The sequence below is a fragment of the Globicephala melas genome, chromosome 10, assembly GCF_963455315.2.
Source record: "Globicephala melas chromosome 10, mGloMel1.2, whole genome shotgun sequence".
NCBI lineage: Eukaryota > Metazoa > Chordata > Mammalia > Artiodactyla > Delphinidae > Globicephala > Globicephala melas.
In genome coordinates, this window is record NC_083323.1 from 92,915,589 (window position 1) to 92,938,139 (window position 22,551).

At 40.9% G+C, this 22,551-nt stretch overlaps 1 protein-coding gene across 4 annotated transcripts in view; it reads right to left on the reverse strand.

Annotated features, from left to right (window-relative positions):
* Positions 1-18,171, reverse strand: part of CREBL2 (cAMP responsive element binding protein like 2) — a 56,774-nt gene extending 38,603 nt beyond the window's left edge. For 2 of the 4 annotated variants that reach the window (XM_030841428.3, XM_030841429.3), the window contains exon 1: positions 17,826-18,171. In XM_030841428.3, the coding sequence (XP_030697288.1) occupies positions 17,826-17,840 (15 nt within the window). In that variant the 5' untranslated portion in view covers positions 17,841-18,171. The remainder of the gene's footprint in view (positions 1-17,825) is intronic. The other 2 variants (XM_030841431.2, XM_030841432.2) reach the window with 2 other exon arrangements.
* Between the last annotated feature and the right edge of the window lie 4,380 nt (positions 18,172-22,551).

Consider the following 22,551-nt stretch of genomic DNA (forward strand, 5'->3'; position numbering starts at 1 on the left):
TAAGATGTAACTTTGAGATAAAGATGATGAATTTTAAATACATGAAACTGAACTTATACATCAAATGAATTTCCTTTAAAGGAGTCACTTTGAAAGGGGTAAATTTATTCCAATGAATAAGCTTTCTTGGAAACTGCTTTTGGAGCCAGTTTCTTACAAGCCACAACACAATATTACTTTCGCCGTATTACTTTCGAATGATACGTTATTCTTTAAATTCCCAATCTGATGGTCCGCTTTGTTTATCTGACGAGGCTCCAAATGATGTCTAGGTCTTTCTGAAAATTACCCTCAGAGAATAAAAATGTCACTACTTTAGTATACTGAAAGGAATATTGTTGAGGCTTTAAAGGCAATTCTAAAAGAGAAGATGCAAAACTCAAACACTGGCAAATCATTGGAATAAATGCAGAAGTCTTACCAGGTAACAAAACTAAAAGGATCAATCTCCATTTGGATATAAAAACTCTAATTTGTTTGTGTGTTTGGAATCACTATTAATACCATAAACCAACAATGCCCAGTACCCTATAAAGATCAGATCTTTACTTGGTATCATGGCTGGGTCAGGAAAACCAAACTTCAAATGTTAATCAGCTACATTTACCAGAAACTGTGTCATAACAAGACGGCGAACCACTGCATCTAGCATTTTACAGGGTGGCTCTGAAATGAGCCTGAATACTCTGAGGCTCTGGAAGAAAATCCCTTCCACCACCATCCTAAAAGCTAGCTGCTTCAGTACTGCTCCCAAATGAGTTTTAACTTTTCAAAAACTGGTCTTTCAAAGCTTTCCTATTCTGTCTCATCACGTTTTGATTCCAATATAATAATATATACCTCAGGAAACTTTTTTTCAAAATCAAATATATGATTAGCACTTGAAGGATAACTAGTTGATCCAAATATTACTATGGGCTAAATTTTAAATTATGCCTATATTATATCAACTGCACAATTTCAATGAAGTATTTTGAAATCACCCTAGATTAAAACAAAGTATATTTGCTATTGATAGTCTTTAAAAAGCAATATATTTATAGCCTAAAATCATGTCTATAGTGAAATAAATGGTAATCACATCTATTCTTTATGTAGTAAAATGAGTCATCAGTCACATACCACTCACTATAATCCAATACCTTATATATTGCTGTTTTTAATTAATTCAGGAATGGAATTCAGGAACGGCTGCCTTTGAGAAGCCAGCAAGAGGACACAGTGTACTGCACAGACTTCACTGATTTTTTACACAAACCTAGCATAGTCATAAAAATCAAACAAAAGGTATAGCCCTTTGTTTAGTTTTCATGGTAGCAAAATATTTAAACTGGAACTATTTTATTCCTTTTTTTAAATTAGAAAGGCACAGTAAATGAATCCAGGGTTCCTGCATTTTATGTCATCTGTAAAATTATATTTAAGACCACATAACCACCACTTCTCTAGCTTAATTTTTCCTCAGTAATAGACTGAATTATTGGCTTTTGGTGTCAGCTAAAATCTGATTAGCATGCCAGTTTTCAAGAGAGTGAAACACATCACAGGATTATTATAAATCTTAAGTAAAATAATGTATGAAAGCACTTTTTTAGAAAAAAAAGGGTATTATACAAATATAGGTTAGTATACTAGTTGCCTTAACAACTGAACTTTACATATTTCATAAGCCATAAAGATTGGGGAACGGATAAGGGAAGTTAATAAGAAATGAGGAACCAGGGGACTTCCCTGGTAGTCCAGTGGCTAAGACCCCACACTCCCAATGCAGGAGGCCCAGGTTCGATCCCTGGTCAGGGCACTAGATCCCACATGCATGCCACAACTAAGAGTTCGCATGCCACAACTAAAGATCCTGCATGCCGCAACTAAGACTCAGCGCAGCCAAAATACATTAATTAGTTAATTAAAAAAAAAGAAATACATGCTGTATTTTAAAAGAAAGAAAAGAAATGAGGAACCAGAAACTAAAACTGAAATCAGCCCCACAAATTCCTTAAATATGTCTGAGCCAAAAATTAGTCTTACCAATGTTTCTTAGAATTTTCACAAACTCAGTGATAACCACATTGTCCCCTTGCTCTCTCTTATTCTGTGAGGAAGCACATTAATGTGGCTAAATAAAAGTACTGATTTTTACGCACCAACACAAATGCCAAGAAGAAAACTATGGAAATAACCCCCCAATTTAACTTCTTTTCTGTTGTAGTTTTATTTCTACCGACATAGGGCCACGTGAAAATTTAAATAGCTGTTATTGTAACATGGTACCTCTTTATCGGCTATCCATTTTACCTCCTCTTCCTCCCCAAAACACATTTGAGCTGCAGAGAAAAGGTCCTAAGGGAAACACTCACAAGGCCTGTCTCCCTAACCCACACCACCAAGAAAAGCAACCTGCCAGCCATTGATTTTGTCTTGCCCTGCACAGGGAACTTATTTCACAAAGGTAGGATATTAGAGATGTTAGATTTCAGCAGGGCCTCTGCAATTCTAAGTCTGTCTTCATTATATGTTAAAAACGTTAAAGTAAGAATGAAGGTCCTACTTTTCTGTTAACTATCTGTTTTTAACACTTTGAGATAAGCTAAAACCAAAGGTCATGATTTTTAGAAAGTAAGCACCAAGGACTCTGTCATATTTTACCTTAGTACACAATAAGTATTTAATAAATATGACAGATAAAACACAAAAGACATTCCTAAGTAGCCAATGAGTCATAGAAGACATCACAAGGGAAATAAGAAAAATACTTGGAGATGAATGAAAAGGAAAACACAATATACCAAAACTTTATGAGATACAGCTTAAGCAGTGCTCAGAAGTAGCCATAAACACCTAAATGAAGATTTTAAAATCAATAACCTAACTTTCTACCCTGAGAAACTAGAAAAAGAAGAGCAAATTAAACCTAAAACAAGTAGATGGAAAGAAATAATAAATATCAGACTAGAGATAAATAAGACAGAGAATGGAAAAACAACAGGGAAAAAAATATCAATAAAACCAAAAGTTGGTTCTTCAAAAAGACCGACAAAATTGACACACCATTAGCTAGACTGACCAAGAGAAAACATTCAGAATCCTAAACTCAAGACTGAAAGAGAAGACATCACTATTACCTTTACCAAAGTAAAAATGGTTTCACGGGAATATTATGAAAAATTGCCAAAAAAACTAGATAACCTAGTTGAAATGGACAAATTTCTAGAAAGACACAAAGTAGCAAGACTGACCCAAGAAGAAATAGAAAATCTAAAAAGACCTATGACAAATAAAGAGACTGAAAAAGTAATCAAAAAAATTCCCATAAAGACAAGTCCAGGTGACTTCACTGGTAAATTACCAAACATTTAATAAATTAGCACTAATTCTTTTAAAACCTCTTCCAAAAAGCGGAAGAGGAAAGAACATTTCCCAGTTCATCCTATGAGCCAATATTAGCCTAATACCCAAACCAAAGATATCATAAGAAAACTAAAGACCAGTATGCCTCACGAATATAGATGGAAAAGTCTTCAATAAAATACAAGCAGACTAAATCTAACAGCATATAAAGAGGACTATCTACCATAACTATGTGATTTATCCCAGGAATAAAGGTTGGTCTAACAACTGAAAATCAATTACTGTAATACACCATATCAGTAGGAAAAAGGACAAAAATTACATGTTCATCTCAATAGACTCAGAAAAAGCACTTGACAAAATCCAACACCCTGGGGCTTCCCTGGTGGCACAGTGGTTAAGAATCTGCGTGCCAATGCAGGGGACTTAGGTTCGAGCCCTGGGGTCCGGGAAGATCCCACATGCCACGGAGCAACTAAGCCCATGTGCCACAACTACTGAAGCCCACATGCCTAGAGTCCGTGCTCTGCAACAGGAGAAGACACTGCAATGAGAAGCCCACGCACCACAACGAAGAGTAGCCCCCACTAGCCGCAATTAGAGAAAGCCTGTGCGCAGCAACGAAGACCCAATGCCAATTAAAAAAAAAAAATCCAACACCCTTATATGATTTTAAAAAAACCAAAACACTCAAAAACCTAGGAATAGAAGGGAACTTCTTCAACCTGGTAAAGGGCATCTATGAAAAAAAACACAGCTAACATCATTTAAAGGTGAAAGATTGAATACTTTCCCTCAAAGATCAGAAACAAAACAAGGATTTTTGTCTTCTCTTGTCACTTCTATTCAACATTGTACTGCAGGTTCTAGCCACAGCAATTAGGCAAGAAAAAGAAAGAGAAGGCATTCAGATTACAAAGGAAAAAGTAAAACTATTTCTATTTGAAGGTGATATGATCTTATATATAAAAAATCCTAAGGAATCCACAAAAAAACTATTAGCGCTCATAAATGAGTTGAACAAAGTTGCAAGACACAAGGTCAATATACAAAAATCAGTTGTGTTTCTATATACAATGAACAAGCTGAAAATGAAAACATTCCACTTAGAATATCATCAAAAAGAATAAAATACTTAGGAATAACCTTAATAAAATAAGTGCAGGGACTCCCCTGGTGGTCCCATGGTTAAGAATCTGCCTTCCAATGCAGTGGACATGGGTTTGATTCCTGGTCAGGGAACTAAGATCCCAAATGCTATGGGGCAACTAAGCCCGTGCACCACAACTACAGAGCCCATGCGCTCTGGAGCCTGCACACCACAACTAGAGAGCCTGCATGTCGCAACTAGAGAAAAGCCCATGCACCACAACGAAAGATACCACATGCCGCAACAAAGATCCCACGTGCCACAACTAATACCCAACTCAGCCTAAAATTAAAAAAAGAAAAAAGTGCAAGACATATACTGAAAGCCACAAAAATCACTGTAAGAAATTAAAGAAGACCTAATAAAAAGAAAGACATTCCATGTTAATGGATTGGTAGACTTAATATTGTTAAGATGACAGTATTCCCCAAACTGAGCTATAGATTCAACACAATTCCTATCAAAATTCCAGCTGACGTTTTGCAGAAATTGACAAGATAATCCTAAAATTCATATGGAAATACAATGGACCCAAAAAAGCCAAAGCAATCTTGAAAAAGAACAAAAATGAAGAACTCACACTTTCTGATTTCAAAACTTATTCGCTACACTAATCAAGATAGTGTGGTACTGGCACAAGGACAGACATATAGATCAATGGAAAAGAATTGAGCATCCAGAAATAAACCTTTATGTTTACGGTCAATTGATTTTCAACAAGGTGCCAAAACAATAGACAAATGAGGAAAGAATAGTCATTTCAATAAACAGTGCTGGAACAACTGGATATCTACAAAGAAGAATTAACTTGCACTCCTACAACATGCCATACACAAAGATTAACTCAAAACAGAACAAAGGTCTGAATGTAAGAGAGACAACTATAAAACTCTTAGAGGAAAACATACAAATAAATCTTTGTGACCTTGGATTAGGCAATGGTTTCTTAGGTATGACCTCACAAGCAACAAAAGAAAAAATAAATTGGACTTCACAAAATTAAAAATGTTCTGCTTCAAAGGACACCATCAAGGTGAAAAGACAATCCACTGGGAGAAAATATTTGTAAATGATACATAAGGGACTTACATCCAGGATATATAAAGAACACTCACAACTCAACAATAAAAATATAAATAATCCAATTAGAATGTGGGCAAAGTATCTGAATAGACATTTCTCCAAAGAAGATATACAAATGGCCAATAAGCATATGAAAAAATGCTTAACATCATTAGTCATTAGGGAAATGTGAATCAGAATCATGAGATACCACTTTAAACCCACTAGGATGGCTATATAATCAAAAAGACAGCCAAGAACAAGAACTGGTATAGATGTGGAGAAATGGAACCCTCATACATTGCTGTTGGGAATGTAAAATGGTGGCCACTTTGGAAAACAGTTTGGCAGTTCCTCCAAAATATTAAACACAGAATTACCATGTGACTCAGCAATTCTACTTCTAGGTGTATCCCCAAAAGAAATGAAAACATATGTCACATAAGAACTTGTACACAGATGTTCAGAGCACCATTGTTCATGATAGCTAAAAAATGGAAACAACCCAAATATCTATCAACTGATGAATGGATAACAAAATGTGGTATATCCATACAATGGAATATTATGCAGCCATAAAAAGGAATGGAGTACTGATACATGGTACAACATGGATGAACCTTGAAAACATTATGCCAAGTGAAAGAAGCCAAATACAAAAGGCCACATACTATATGATTCCATGTACATGGAATGTCTAGAATAGGCAATCTATAGCAACAGAAAGTAGATTCGTGGTTGCTTAAGGCTGGAAGGAGAAGGAGATAATAGGGAGTGACTGCTAAAGGTTGTTTTGTTTTGTTTTTAATTAATAGACTTTGTTTTTTAGAGCTGTTTTCAGTTCACAGGAAAATTCAGCAGAAAGTACAGAGTTCCCATATATCCCCTCTCTCTCTGCCTGCACAATTTCACCTATTAACATCTTGCATTAGTGTGGTACATTTGTTACAACTGATGAACCCCATGTTGATATATTATTAATAAGTAAAGTCCATAGTTTACTTAAGGGTTCACTCTTTGTGTTGTACAATTCTATGGGTTTTGACAAATGCATTGTGTCATATATCTGCCATTAGAGTATAATACAGAATATTAAAATCCCTAAAAATCCCCTGCCCTAAAAATCCCCTGCACTCTACCTATTCCTCCCTCCCTCTCCCGTGAAACCTTGGCAACCACTGACCTTTATTACTCTACAGTTTTGCCTTTTCCAGAATGTCAGATAGTTGGAGTCATATAGTACGTGGCCTTTTCAAACTGGCTTCTTTCACTTAGCAATATGCATTTAAGTTCCCTCACACCTTTTTGTAGCTTAATAGCTCGTTTCTTTCTATTGCTAAATAATATGAATAACATTCCATTATATGAGTATAACAGTTTGTTTATAAGGGTTTCTTTTGGGGTGATGAAAATGTTCTGGAATTAGATAGTGGTGATCATTGTACAACTGTGTGAATATACTAAAAAGTCACAGAATTATATACTTGAAAAGGATGAATTTTATGGTATGGGCTATTTTAAAAAATGACATGAACCTTAGAGGCAGAAAGAATAGCAGCAAAGGAAGAATCAAGGTGGCGCAGAGACACAAGCAGATGAGAAAGACCACGAGGGAGGGGAGGGGTCAAGCATAAAGCTCCTAATTTATGAGTTTTAAAAGGCTGAGAATTAAGATAAAACTACTGCATTTAGCCAAGAGGGAGCTCCTGATGCCACAGGCTCCCCAGTCAACGGGTTTAACGTCTGTGGAAAGCAGAGGTGTGATTGTAGATGCCCTTTAGGGGCTTCTTCCAACGAGGAGGACTCCAGTGTCCAGATTAAATCCTATTCCAAAGATTCTTGGATCATTTTACTTTGGCTTTTTAGGAACAAACAACAAAAACAAATTCAGAGCTAAATCTGGGCATGCAAGGAGCAAGCACTCACTGCGGGCAAGGCCTTGAGCTAGGCCTCCACGTGTCAGGCTCACGTTATTTCACACCAGGGGAGGTTAACACTGTTATCCTCATCTTTTTCAGGTAAAGAGGGGAAATTTAATTTCTTATTTAACAACCACTTATTGAACACTCACTTTGCCCCAAACACTGTGAAACTCTAGGAATATTAATGTAAGAAGATAGGGTCCTTATCTTTTTTTTTTGGTGGTACTGGGGCCTCTCACTGTTGTGGCCTCTCCCGTTGCAGAGCACAGGCTCCGGATGTGCAGGCTCAGCGGCCATGGCTCACGGGCCCAGCCGCTCCGCGGCATGTGGGATCTTCCCGGACCGGGGCATGAACCCGTGTCCCCTGCATCGGCAGGCGGACTCTCAACCACTGGGCCACCAGGGAAGCCCAGGGTCCTTATCTTTAATATATTTATTAGACTTCTGAAATGCAGCAGACATGAAATAAACACCATTATAAAGGGCAGGATATCAGTACATACAGGAGTCCTGCTGGGAGAGGGATGCACACACACACACACACACACACACACACACAGATAAGCATAGTGATCTCTTTATTTCATGGATATAAAATCTAGATAGAACCCAAGCCCCCTGATTAGCATCACAGCAACTGACTCAAGATGCTCAGTTGTCACAAGCTGACTCACTCTCATCAAGCGTGACTGTTTCCCTTCTGGATTCCTAGGTAGGACTCATTAACCTGAACATACAACTCCCTGAAAAGGCTCTAAAGCTGACAGATGCTTTAAATGCAGTGCTATATTAATGCTATATAGTCATTCATTTAATGACTGGATTCATTTAATCCAGCTCACTGTGACATTAGTCACTTGATGGAGGGCAGCGGTGAGGAGGTTAACTAACAAATTTTTTCATTTTATGCGTCTCTGAAATTTCCCTCTGCTATTGGCGACTCTCTGTGCCCACCCACTGAAGTCATGCCAGTTTATTCCTTTACAACATGTCTGATTCAGCTCTTCTTCTCTATTCCTACTACCTACATTACTACCCTACTTACAGAGTATTGCCGTGGGTTTCCCAGTGGGTCTCCCTCCCATCCCTCCTTTTCCATCCTTACTTCCCTGGTTAATCTGTCTTGCAAAGAACTGCCTAGTTAGCCTTTCTTTTCAGCTTATTAAAATAACTTTAGTGTATTTTTTTTCATTGTGAAAAAGTAATACCTGATCATTCTAGAGAGAACAAACTTTAACGGCCCTTTGGCCATGTCACGCTCCAGCTCAAGGGAAGGCCTCTGGCTCAGCACTGCTTACCAGGTCACCAAATCCAGAATACTGACTTCCTGTAGCTGCTGTAACAACCACCACGAAGTTGGTGGCTTAAAACAACAGAAATGTACTCTCTCTGCTCTGGAGGCCAGAAAGCTGGCAGGGCTGCTGCACCCCCTCCAGAGGCCCTAGGGGAGAAGCCATCCTTTGCCTCTTCCGGCTGCTGGCAGCTGTGAGCATTCCTTCCTTTGTGGCCACATCAATCCAACCTCTGCCTCTGTGGTCACACTGCCTCCACAACTGTCTGTCAAATCCCCTCTGCCTCACTCTTAGGGGGACACTTGCCATTGGATTTAGGGTTCACCCAGAGAACCCAGGATAAATTCCTCCTCTCAAATACTTAACTAAATCACATTTTTGGCCATATAATATTCACTCTTTTACCATATAAGGGGACCGGTTCCATTAGCACATGGATGTATCTTTTTAGAGGCCACCATTCAGCCCACTACATCCAGGCTCCTGCTCACCGAGCCAATTTTCTCTTTCGTTTTTCCCAACAAGTCATGCCTGTGTCCTTGGGGAGCTCACCCCACGCCCTGCACTCCTACCTATACTCACCATTTCTCTAAACGCTCCCTCTCCACCGCCGCCCCTGCCGCCCGATCCAAACCTGCAAATATTATGCTCCCTTTGGTTAGGGCCAGCCCTGGCCCTCTTTCTGTGAAGCTCTTGCTGACAGTCGCCTTCTGTCCACACATTATTTTTCGTCTCCGAATCTCTGGACCATACAGTCACCATCACGCTGAATTGACACGGTATACTGGTTATTTTTAGCGGCCTCACAGATTTAAGTTCTATCTCCCCAAGTGATGTGCGCACCGCAGGCACAGAAGCTGTGTTTTCTATTCCAATCCCCACTGTATCTGGCCCAGAGCCAGGCACTTAAAAGGCATTTATTAAAAGACTGATAATTGGATGAATAAATGCAAAGAAAAATTAGCAATATTTTGCAATTTAATTTAAATTGGTATTACTATGACCACCACTACCACCAGCTAATAGAAGTTGATAAAAAAAAAGAAAACCAAACCTCTCTCATAAGGGATATAAAATCTCAAAAAACAATCAATAACTCTTATTATTTTACCACCCTTTTAGCATTTATTTACATCCTAATGCTCTTAATTCTTTTTTTAAAAAATATATTTATTTATTTATGGCTGTGTTTGGTCTTCATTGCTGGGCGCGGGCTTTCTCTAGTCGCAGCGAGTGGGGGCTACTCTTCATTGCGGTGCGCGGGCTTCTCATTGTGGTGGCTTCTCTTGTTGAGGAGCATGGGCTCTAGGCACGCGGGCTTCAGCAGTTGTGGCATGTGGGCTCAGCAGTTGTGGCTCGTGGGCTCTAGAGTGCAGGCTCAGTAGTTGTGGCGCACGGGCTTAGTTGCTCTGTGGCATGTGGGATCCTCCCAGACCAGGACTCGAACCCATGTCCCCCTGCATTGGCAGGCGGATTCTTAACCACTGCGCCACCAGGGAGGTCCCCTAATGCTCTAATTCTTAAGGCGACCCATAAAAGTTTCAAGTTGTTAAGTCTAAGAGAATTACTGCATTTACATGAAGTGGCAGCATCAGCCCCAGCTAAGAAGGAAAATAGCAGGAAAGCTTGTTTCACTTTTCTTTTGAAAACATAAAGTGAAACGTTATCTGCCATCGATTAAAGAAAAATAAGATAGATATGAATGCGGCCAGCCACTGCTCTTTACCACTTTAAAGAAAAAAACAAGCAGCTATACTTTCATTTGGTGTCAAGGCTCCCATAACTTCCTTCACAGCTGTTGGCTAGGCTTCTTCTCTTTTCTTATTTACCAGATCTTCAGAAAGAGAGAAAGTCTAATCACATTTTCCTGCTGCTAACCCTTCTGCCAGTTTTTCTCATCAACAGAGGAGAAACAAGATAAAGCAGGCATTTCTGACTGTTAACTCGTGCCTCTCCTCTCCTGACCCCTAATCCTCTCCTTCCCCAGCTATTACTGTTTGAAGCTAAATATAATACATGTATTTTAGCAGTGCCCCAAACTGTTACAAACTGACTCAGTAAGAGTGGCCTACAGGCATATCTCATTTTATCGTGCTTCACTTTACTGCATTTTTTAACAAACTTAACGTTTATGGCAATCCTGCATTGTTGGATGATGGCTAGCATTTTTTGGCAGTAAAGTATTATTTAAGTAGGGTATGTACTTTTTTTTTTAGACATAATGCTATTGTATACTTAATCGACTACAGTATAATGTAGACATAACTTTTATATGTACTAGGAAACCAACAAATTCATGTGACTTTGCTTTATTACATATTTGCTTTACTGCAGTAGTCTGGAAATGAACCCACAGTATCTCTGAGAGGTCAGCCTGTATACTTAACTGTCTTTACTTCTTTACCACCCACTCTTCCCCAACCGCTACGTTTTGGCTTCTGCCCCATCACTCTGTTGAAACTTCTCATGCTAGGTTCATAAACAATCTCCTGTTTTTGAAGTCCAATGGATACTTTTTCACTACTTACTTTACATGGAATAACAACCTTTTTTTTCCTGGTTCTCCTGTATCACTAACCTCTCCTTTTCAGTTTATTTTGCTGAGTCATATTCCTTGGCCTCTTCTGATCATTTTAAAGTTTTCCAGGGTTCTGTCTCTTTAGCTCTCTCTTCTGTCCACCGTCTTCATCCTTCAAGGATTTTATGCACGCTGCATCACCATTACACCTACCTTGTAATGGTCTCTAGCATGGTCTTCAGCTCAGGCCTTTCTTCTGAGCAATCTAACCAAGCTGGTGAGGAGTCACAGAGGACCAGCATTTATTTTGAACCCATTATGTACTAAGTTTGTTTTAATACATATATAACATTTAATTCTCACACTAACTCAATAAGGCTTTATTAACACATCCAATTATAGGTAAAGAAATACAGTTCTGAAAAGATTAAAATAATTGGCCAACATAAACCATAGCAATATTTTCTCAGGTCAGTCTCCCAAGGCAAAAGAAATAAAAGCAAAAATAAACAAATGGCACCTAATCAAACTTCAAAGCTTTTGCACAGCAAAGGAAACCATCAACAAAAAAGACAACCTACAGAATGGGAGAAAATATTTGCAAACAATGCGAATGACAAGGGGTTAATATCCAAAATATTAAACAGCTCATATAACTCAATACCGAAAAAACAAAAACCCAAACAACAAATGGGCAGAAGACCTAAATAGACATTTCTCCAAAGAAGACATACAGATGGCCAACAAGCATACAGATGGCCAACAAGCACATGAAAAGATGTTCAACATCGCTTATTATTAGAGAAATGCAAATCAAAACCACAATGAGGTATCACCCCACATCTGTCAGAATGGCTATCATCAAAAAGTCTACAAATAATAAATACTGGAGAGGGTGTGGAGAAAAGGAAATCCTCCTACACTGTTGGTGGGAATGTAAATTGATACAGCCACTATGGAGAACAGTATGGAGGTTCCTTAAAAAAACAAAAATAGAACTACCATATGATCCGGCAACCCCCTTCCTGGGTATATATCTGGAAAAGAGGAAAACTCTAATTCAAAATGATATATGCACCCAGTGTTCACAGCAGCACTATGGCAGTCCACAGCCAAGACATGGAAACAACCCACGTGCCCATTAACAGATTACTGGCTTAAGAAGATGCGGTATATATATACATACAATGGGATATTACTCAGCCATAAAAAAGAATGAAATATTGCCATTTGCAGCAACATGGATGGACCTAAAGAATATTATACGTAGTGAAGTAAGTCAGACCAAGACAAATATTATATGATATCACTTAATGTGGAATCAAAAAATAATACAAATGAACCTATATACAAAACAGAAACAGACTCACAGACATAGAAAACAAATTTATGATTACCAAATGGAAAAGGGAGGGGGTAGGGATAAATTAGGATTATGGGATTATCAGATACATGCTACTATACACAAAATAGATAAGCAGCAGGGATTTACTGTATAGCACAGGGAACCATATTCAATACCTTGTAATAACCTATAATGTAAAATAATCCAAAAAATATATATATATAACTAAATCACTTTGCTGTATACCTGAAACTAATACAGTTCTGTAAATCAACTATACTTCAATTAAAAAATAATAATCTGTCCAAAGTCATAATAGCTTTAAGTGGCGGAAATTAGATTTGAACTCTGGTTATATGCCAAAATCTATGTTCCTTCCTGATTGGACCATCTGCCTCTAGTCTTGTTCCAGTTCCTACATCTTTACCCTAATCCAGTCTCCATATAGCCATGAACATTTTTTTTGAAAACACAAATCTGATATTATCACCTTTGCTTTAAAATCCTTTAATAGCTCCTCAACAACTATGGTGCCTTGGTTTTCAAACAAAATTCAAATTCCCAGGCCCTGTTCCCCAAAATTCTGATTCAGTCTTCTTTACTTCACACTTTGAAAAATACTGGCCCAAATTTCTGAACTTAACTTGCCAAGCAAATCATGATCTGGCCCCTGATTATCCGTCCATCCTTATCTCTGCCCACACCTCTACCTGTGCCTTATGCTCTAGCTCAGGGATCAGTAAACTCCAGCCCAACTGGCAAGCCAAAGCCAGCCTGTTGCCTGTTTGGGGAAATAAAGTTTTATCAGAACACAGCCATATCCATTCATTACATTCTGCCTACAGTTGCTTTCACGCTGCAGTGGTAGAGTTAATTGCGACAGATCGATCACATGGCCCACAAATATTTACTATCTGCCCCTTTAAAGAAAATTCCCCAATTCCTGCTCTAGCTTGTAGCAAAATACTTATTTCCCAGTGCAATATGCTTTAGTATAGGACGTTCCCTCTTTCCCATTTTCTGAGGGAATCCTATTCTTCTTTACAGATTCATTCCTACTGTGTGAACCCATGTCTGACATACCCAGTCAGGCATCCATTCTTAGTGCCCCCAAAGCACTTTGCCATGACTCTCCTCATTTCTTACCTCACCACGTTGTAATTATTTTTCTGTATGTCTGTCTAGCCCACTGAAACATAAGCTCCTGAGAATAATTATAAACTCTTACCTGTCTTTGTATCTCTAGCACAATGCCTCGTATTACATACATATTAGGTGTCTAACAAATGTTTGACGATGAATGAATAAATGAACAAACTTTTAGGAAAACCTTAAAGAGCAAAACATTCTGAATAAGGTTATTTAAACTTAGATTTCAACTGATATCTGTAGAGGTACCCTAGTTAAAATGTACCCGTAGCCTGCGCAGGTAAGGAAGGCACATTTAAAACATGAATATCTACTGTCTAGGTTGGTAAACGAGCTGGCTCTTCTGTCTTGCTATCATGGAAAGCATGGATAGAGCAGGAGAACAGAAAAGGAAGAAAGTCTCTGGGCTCCGTGGCACTGCCCAAGGAAGGTAGTTCCAACTATAGCAAAGGATGGCTAAGGGGCCGACAGGAGGGACTTCAGGGGCCAAAGGACAGCTCTGGGAATGTCAAAGAGATTTTTGGCCGGGTTAAAATTTTTGTGAGAACCAGCAGTACTCACCGAAGGGGTAAGGAAGGTATAAGAAACCTCATTTTCAAAGAATCATGTGGAGCACAGGTGGAAAGGAAGTATGGAGGAGAAGGGCAGCTCATCTTAGCATCCTGTGGCCAGTGGCTGACACGCTCTCTCACCAGTCCCTCAGCTGGAACTTGGTGCCCTAAACTGTCAGGCTGGGCAATACAGAATGGAGGTCTTTTACCAGCTTAGTCTGTGGCAGGAACACAGCTGGTCTAGGATATTTCAAGTTACTCATTCATTCATTCGATAAACATGAAAGTCAAATAGAAAATAAGAAACCCTCTATGATCAAAGCCTCTGAAAATAACACATTTCAGTTTTTTTTGTAATTGAACGCAGCACGTTAGGGAGAAGAGGCTTTCATAAAAACAAGTGCTTTTTCTTAGTGGTGGACAAGCAGGTAGACTCAGGAAACTACCTTTCTCACACAATCTGACAGTTAAGGGCACAGTTTAAGGTCATTTCATGCCCCATCCCGTTGTCCCTGTCCCACTGTGGGGCATAGTTAGGAGCAGAGGGTAGCATGGGGGAAACACAGCTGCAAATGCCATGCAACAGCGCACACTTAAAAATTACTAAAATGAGCATCTCAGGTGCCTACTGCCCTGTGTTAAAGACCGAGGAAGTCCCTGACAGGTAATATGATAAGGATAATATTTTCTGAGTGCCTGTCATGTGTTAGACTCTATTCGATGCTTCATATGCATTATCTCTAATCCTCAGCAAAGCCTGGGAAGAAGGTACTGACCATCTAACAGACAGAATGGAAGCTCAAAAAGGTTAAATAACGTAGCCAAGATTTTTGCCTTCCCAACTAGCCTAAGTAGAAATCTATTCAATCAGAATTTGAGATCTGCTACTTAGCACTTCCCCAAGCCCAGTCTGTCTCTTGCTTTATTTTTCCCCTTAGCTGTAGTCTGTATACTCTGGCTGGCTGGCTCAACAGGGCAAACTGATTAATAAAGCCCAGGTACACCTAGGGCAGTCTCCTTAATGCCACTCTGTTCCAATTCAATTCAACCACTATTAACCAGTACTCTATGATGTAACATAACAGGCACATTGCTACCTACCTGGAAGGCAAAGCTGCACTCCCATTCAAAACTGTCCTACCCTGACTCCAGGAAACTAGACGGCAGAAGGTGGAAAGCTCTTGGCAAACTCATTCACCACCACTGATGAAAACAACTCAGAATACAGAATCTTTATAAAGGGATTCATCGCATCATCATCATGTTTCCTGACCTGCTCATTCAAATACTGCCTCTCTGTAACTGCTGCACCTGCCCACTTTGTCCTCTTCCTGTTGCCCTGGCCTTGCTGTCAGCCAGTTTGTCATCTTTTATGCTATCACCAGCACAACCACCATATACTTTCAAGCCTCAACTATCCCCTATACAGGGGAAAATGGAACCTGAGACTCTATCACCCATACATAATGTGAGGGAAAAGTGTGTTTTGTGTGTGAGTATGTAGGTATCTACTAGGAGGAGAATACAATTTTGCAGGACTGTAACAACTAGAGCACAGGGAAAGGCAGGCCTAGGAGCCTTTGTAAAAGACTGTTTCATACCGCCTGACTGCTGAAAGAGCAGTCCAGTCTTGCTGTACGTGGCATTTAAATATTACTCAACCACAGCTACGACATGTATTCAAAGTGAAAGCAGTGTATTCACAGAGGCACTATCCATCCAGAGACATCTGAAGTGGTTTTTCTTTTCCGTAATCATTAAAGATTGAAGAAACTGCTGGTTTTTAAATACCGTCACAATACAATGAATTAATAAAGAATGAGTACTGAATTCGTTTTGCTTAGCTATGAACATTCTAAGAAGTTATGAAAAGCCTAGCCCCCAAAATTAACTTAACTCTTTAGGCAAAACCGTAACACTTTATACCTTCCACTAGAACTTGCCTGTTTCTAGAAATAAGTCCTATGTTATTTTATAGGTAGATAAGATAACTCAAAATCCTATGTATTTTTCTTGAATTTATTTGAGATTACTGAAGACTCTGAGAAAGTTACTACATGTTTCAAAGGTTCAAAAAATAAACAACTGAAAATTATGTAGAATATACTGTGAGAGTCTCAAACCGAGGACATAAAAGAATATGTTGCTTTAGCATCCTTTCCCAGCCATATCTAGGAAAGATAGTGGATACAGTATTTGGACTTAATTTCAAAATTAACACTGAAAGATCAAGCTAGCAAAGGTTGTTATGGAAAATTCTCTTCTGATTTTTCTGGAAAACTTTCAGAACTCCTCCTTTCTGTCTGGGAAATACCACTTCCTATTAGGAGGGGTTTGCTACTTCACAAATAAGCTTCCTCTAGTGAGTCCTGATTCCAGAGTACTGCCTTGGGCTTTCCCTGCTTGCATTTCTCTCGGAGCCTTCTGCAGGAACAGGAAGAGGAGATAAGGTAGAATAACAGAAGCAGCACAGAGAAGATGGAAATTTTTTCAATCTCTCTGAGGATAGGTGAAACAAAAACTTGATAGCAGCAAAATGTTACTGGTTAGATGGAGGGGGAAAGGGTACCCAAATGAAGGAAAAAGCTATCACAAGCGGCATGCCAGAGAGTGTGGAAAGTAAGACCTCTGGAAAGCATAGGGAAGAGTGTCTATTTTGAAAACTGGCAAACTCTAGAGTCTGATTCCTTAAAAAAAAAAAGTCCAACTTCCTAAACACTCTAAAACATCGATAAGCTGATGATGAATAAACTGACTATCACTATCTTCATGACATATAACTAGACAACACTAACGCAGATAGACAAAGGTTATACATAAACTATATGAATTAACCAATAATGAATACTGTCGGTCATCTTATCATCATAAGGATAAGTGATCTGGATAGGGAAAGGGGGATGGGGATGGAATATTAAGATAGATTAACAAGAAGGAATTCATTCCTTTTCTTGGAGAAGGCTTTCTAGAGGAGGTTAGATTCCAGACTCTGGACGAATAGCAACAGGAGCTTAGCAGAACAGCTCAGAGGGGGAGTGAACCGATTATATGAATGGGGCATTGAGTAAGGGAGCCTGGGAGAAGAAAGGGGGACCGTCAAGGGGAACAGGGCCGGTTCAGGGTGCCCTAGTTAAGGTCTCCAACGTGGAGAAAGGCTGGGTGGGGGCAAAGGAAGGCAAAAAGAAAAAGCACAGTAGTTTCTTCACTTATCTCGGGAGGACTAGGGTTTACACTACCTGGAAAAGCTGACCAACAGGCTTGCCCTGGGTGTGATTTTCCAGAGGAGTGGGCCCTTGCTGGAAGAACGCAGCCCGCTGTTCCCTCAATTCCTGTCTGGGTAGCTGGGGTCATAGCTGGAGGCGCAGAGATGTCTAAGGCCGGTGTCTCTTGGGTGCTGCGTGGGTTACAGGGCTGAGGCTCAGCGGCGGGCACTTAGCGACAAGCAGGCGGCGGCTGCAGCAGCTGCGCGTGCAAACCCCGGGACTTACCTTACTGTCATCCATCTCGGCAGACAGGCCAGCCCGGCCGGGCGCTCCCTCCCCCGGCCCTCCCCCGGCTCAGCCGGCCTGGCCCGGCCCGGCCCCAGCCCCGGGGAAAGAACGGGATAAGGTTCTGACTGCCTCCTCCTCTCGCCTAACAGTTCGCTTCCCTGATGCCACAGTCACGGGGACGAGGGACCAGTTCAGGGATGGCAGAGCGGACCCTGGAGGCGGCGCAGAACGCCTCCCTTCGCCGCGGCTGCCTCCTCCTCCCCCTCCATGACAGGCTCTGGCTGTGTTTACAGACGCCCTGGAGAGAGGCCCGGACCGGAGAGAGGGCGGCAGCGCGGCGCGCGGATTGGCCGCTTCGGCTGCCATAGCACCGCGGCATTCTGGGGATTGTAGCTTTCGTTACCGCGGTCTCTGCGCGGCGAACCAAAAGGGAAACTACGATGTCCACAGAGCCTCAGAAAGGCGTCCGTTTTCCTGCCGGCGAGCGGTCCGCAGGAGGGGCCGAAACTACGTTTCCCACAATGTTTTGGTCCCTGGGTTCCAGCGGTCCGGGCGTAGGGAGGGGGCCCTAGGAGCCCCGCAGAGGCGGACCTGAAGGAGGGGCCGTGGGAGCAGGCCTTCCTCATAGACACCGAGGAAACCCTGTTTATTTTAAAAATTCACCCCCCCAACAAAACAAAACAAAACAAACAAAAAACCTAAGAATGCACAATGGTGCAGCTCCTTCTGGAAACCATTTGACAGTTCCGATATTCGACATAGAGTTACCATATGGCCAGCAATCCCACCGGAAATGACACCGTGTGTCCCCACGAAAACTTGTGCAGTAACGTTCTGTCCTAAAGGCGTTATTCTTAGTAGTCAAAAAGTGGAAACAACCCAAGTGTTCACCAGTGGATGAATGGCTGGCCAATTGTGGTATTTATATTCAAAGGAGTATTATTCCTCAATGAAAAGGTATGAGGTACTGATACATGCTGCAATGTGGATGCGCGAGGATGAGCCTTGAAAACACACAGTGAAAGAAGCCAGACCCAGGCCACATATCGCGGATTCCACTTATAATGAAATGTCCGGAATAGGTACATTTAAAGAAACGAAAAGCTGGTGAGTGGATGTAGGGGGCTAGGGTTGGGGAACAGCAGGGAGGGAGGGAGGCCAGGAATGGGGAGTGGTTTTTAATAGGTACTGGGTTTCTTCTGAGGTGATGAAGCTGTTCTAAAATTGATTTAGGGATGGCTGCACAACTCTGAATATACTAAAAACCACTGAATTGTATACTTTAAATGAGTGAATATTATGGTATGTGAATTACATCTCAATAGTAAGTAACAAAGAATGTCTTGGCATCCTCCTGATTTAGTAAAGTCAGTGAGCTTGTTGTTTTGGCCTGTGTTAGGCCATTGAGAATTTGACAAAGATTGTCTTTATTAATGTTATTCTGGAGAGCCCCTTTGACTCACTCCTTTTCAGACTCCTACAGTGCTTTGCTAAACCCTTCCAAAGTTCAAATGAGGTAGAGTTCCCAGATTTAGCAATAAATATACAGGGGCTTCCCTGGTGGCGCAGTGGTTGAAAGTCTGCCTGCCGATGCAGGGGACACGGGTTCTTGCCCCGGTCCGGGAAGATTCCACATGCCGCGAAGCGGCTGGGCCCGTGAGCCATGGCCGCTGAGCCTGCGCGTCCGGAGCCTGTGCTCCGCAACGGGAGAGGCCACAACAATGAGAGGCCCGCGTACAGCAAATAAATAAATAAATATACAGGACACTCACATTTGAATTTCAGATAAACAAGTACCTTTTTAGTATAAGTATGTCCCATACAATAAATACTTGAGACACACTTTTACTAAAAAAAGCATTCATTGCTTATCTGAAAGTCAGATTTAACTATGTGTCTTCTATTTTATCTGACAACTCCAAATTGAGGAAGAGTAATAATAGAAAAGCAGAATTGTCTCTGTCCGATATGTACAACGCTTCAGAGGAACTAAAGCAGGTCAGTCCCTCAGAAGTAAATGCCGCCTAACCAGGTCATCATGTGGGGTTGCAACTTTCGGCCCAGCCAGGGTAGGGGGGCATCTGTAACCTCCAAACCGCATTCCACGCAGTCTCAGAGACGTCTAGCCGCATCCTCTCTGATGATCAGGGGAGCAAAGCCTGTGCTCCTTGCAAGTTCTTCTCCTCTTTCCTCACCTAATACCCCTTTTCCGTGCCCAGTAAGGCCTCTGTCCTCCTCCCCAGCTATGCCCTTGCCACTGCTAAGCCCTCTTTTTCGGCGTGGAACTGCCTTTCCCCCGGGGTTAGTCCTCTGTCACTCTGTCTGCATCCCTGCTGACAAAAGTGCGCCGGGCCCTCAGGAAGGAGGACTAAGACGTTTTGAACCAGGTGATGGAAATTTAAACACGTGCTAGGGAGGTAATATGTACACCAACTTCAGGAGAGTGGTTTTCTCTAGGGAGGGAGAGAGAGAAATGGGATGGAGAGGGTCTTGCGGTGGTTAGCTGTAGATTTAACTTATTTTTTTAAAGAATGGTAACATTTTTATTTATTTATTTATTTTTATATTTATTTTTGGCTGTGCTGGGTCTTCGTTTCTGTGCGTGGGCTTTCTCTAGTTGCGGCGAGCGGGGGCCACTCTTCATCGCGGTGCGCAGGCCTATCACTATCGCGGCCTCTTTTGTTGCAGAGCACAGGCTGCAGACGTGCAGGCTCAGTAGTTGTGGTACACGGGCTTAGTTGCTCTGCGGCATGTGGGATCTTCCCAGACCAGGGCTCGAACCCGCGTCCCTTGCATCGTCAGGTGGACTCCCAACCACTGCGCCACCAGGGAAGCCCTAGATTTAACTTTTAAAGAGATGAAGCAAATATGTGAAATATTTTGGTGGAGAGTACGGTGTATTGTTTTCTTCGCATTTCTGTACATTGAGAAACTATAAACATCCTCACTTTAGAAAGTGTGGAAATACTTTAAATTATTTACTAAAAATTTAATTTATAAAAACAAACAATCACATCATAAAGTAAGACTTGGTAAAGGGAAGAAAATCTTATGAAGAAGTATTGTATAGTCATATGTTAAATATTTGCTGAGAAGTACCCAGGATTGGTAACAAAGGGGTGAGGAAGAACAGAAGAAAAGTATTTGCTTCTGTAAATTTAAATCCTCAAGGAGCCTATAATCCAGGAAGGAGAAATTCACACATACAGGAGAATAAGAACAATCACTAAACGATACAGACCAAGTTTAATATCTATGTGCTAAGTTGTTCAGAGTGGGTAGGGAGAGCCAAGCATCAGGCTAATTCATGGGAAAGGAAAAGTGAACACAGCAATTTTTTTTTTTTAAAGGAGTGGGAGGAAGCTTAGATGAAGAATATAATCTCAGGGTCCTGGATATTTTGTATACATGGTTTTCAATCTTTTCTTCCTATATTGCCTTCTCGAAAGGAACCTCCGAATCATTCAGTTCCTTTGAAAAATGCATATAATTTTCTCCTCCCTCCCCTCCCCACCTTTCCTCCCCAGCACACACAAACACATTTCATGTGCTCTCAGACACCCCACATAGAGGCACTGTTGGCCTGTGATGCGTCAGGTCTCTGCTGTTGCTGTGGAGTTTCTTGTAGTGAATTCCTAAACAGCATGGCACACACCCACTCCTTCTTGATCTGCATGCCTTCCATGCCCTCATCTCTCTCTTTCTCCTGCTCCCCTTACTGCTTGGCTAAAAGAGCACAGGTGTCTAAACAGAGCCAAGATGATCATGTTACTCCCTGGGCCACATGGGTCTGCTTGGCACTAGCCCCTGGGGAACATCAGAGAGAAAGGAAGCTCATTAAAATAGCTTGTTAGGCTCCAGCTGGCTTTCCATTAAGTTTGACACCTAAGAGTCTAAGAATTTAAAAATTATCCAGCCCTTTCCAAACGTTCAATGGAAATGAAAATTGGTTGATTCAATTCTGCCATGCAGATTGGTGCTAGACTCATCTCCAATCTAGAAATAGCAATAATGAACAACAAAACCTTCCAAGAAAGAAACAAAGGTGGCCGTGAAATCGACCACGGTAACTTCTGACCCACCTTAACACACACCATACATTTGGGGAAGAAGGTATCCCAGAGTCACCCCAGAAGTGACCCGTCGTTACTTCTCTGTCCCTGGCCTGTCTTCTCAAAGAGTTGATCATCTGTGGCTGAGTGATAAAGATTTTTAAAACGCAGCATGGTTGTACAGTGAATTTGTGGATGGTCCCGATTATGACACAGAGACGGGGAAAGAAAAGGAGGAAAACTATTCAAAGAAAAAAAACAAACCACTGATTGAAGAGAGGTAGGGGGTGGCATAAGATTAAGAGAGGAGGGTAAGGGAACAAAAATTAACGTTATTTAGAAACCACAAACAAGGGGAACAGTACAATATTCTACATTCAGGAATGCCATGGCTACATTGATATGTAAATCTGGCACTAGAACAACAGAGTATTATTGCCGCTGATATGGTAATCTTCAGAGGTACAGAGAAAAAGTGGGTGGGTCATGTGAAATTCATGAAATGCTTGAGGTGAACTCACTGTTGAAGTTTTAGTCCTGTTTTGTTTTTTGTGTGTGTTTTTTCCAACGTACTTTATAGATAAGTATTTCTCTGTCCTTTTTGTTTCCGAAAAGTTTAGCTTATTGTCATGAGGCTATAAAATATTCCATTTCAAAAGTTTGGTTCTGTT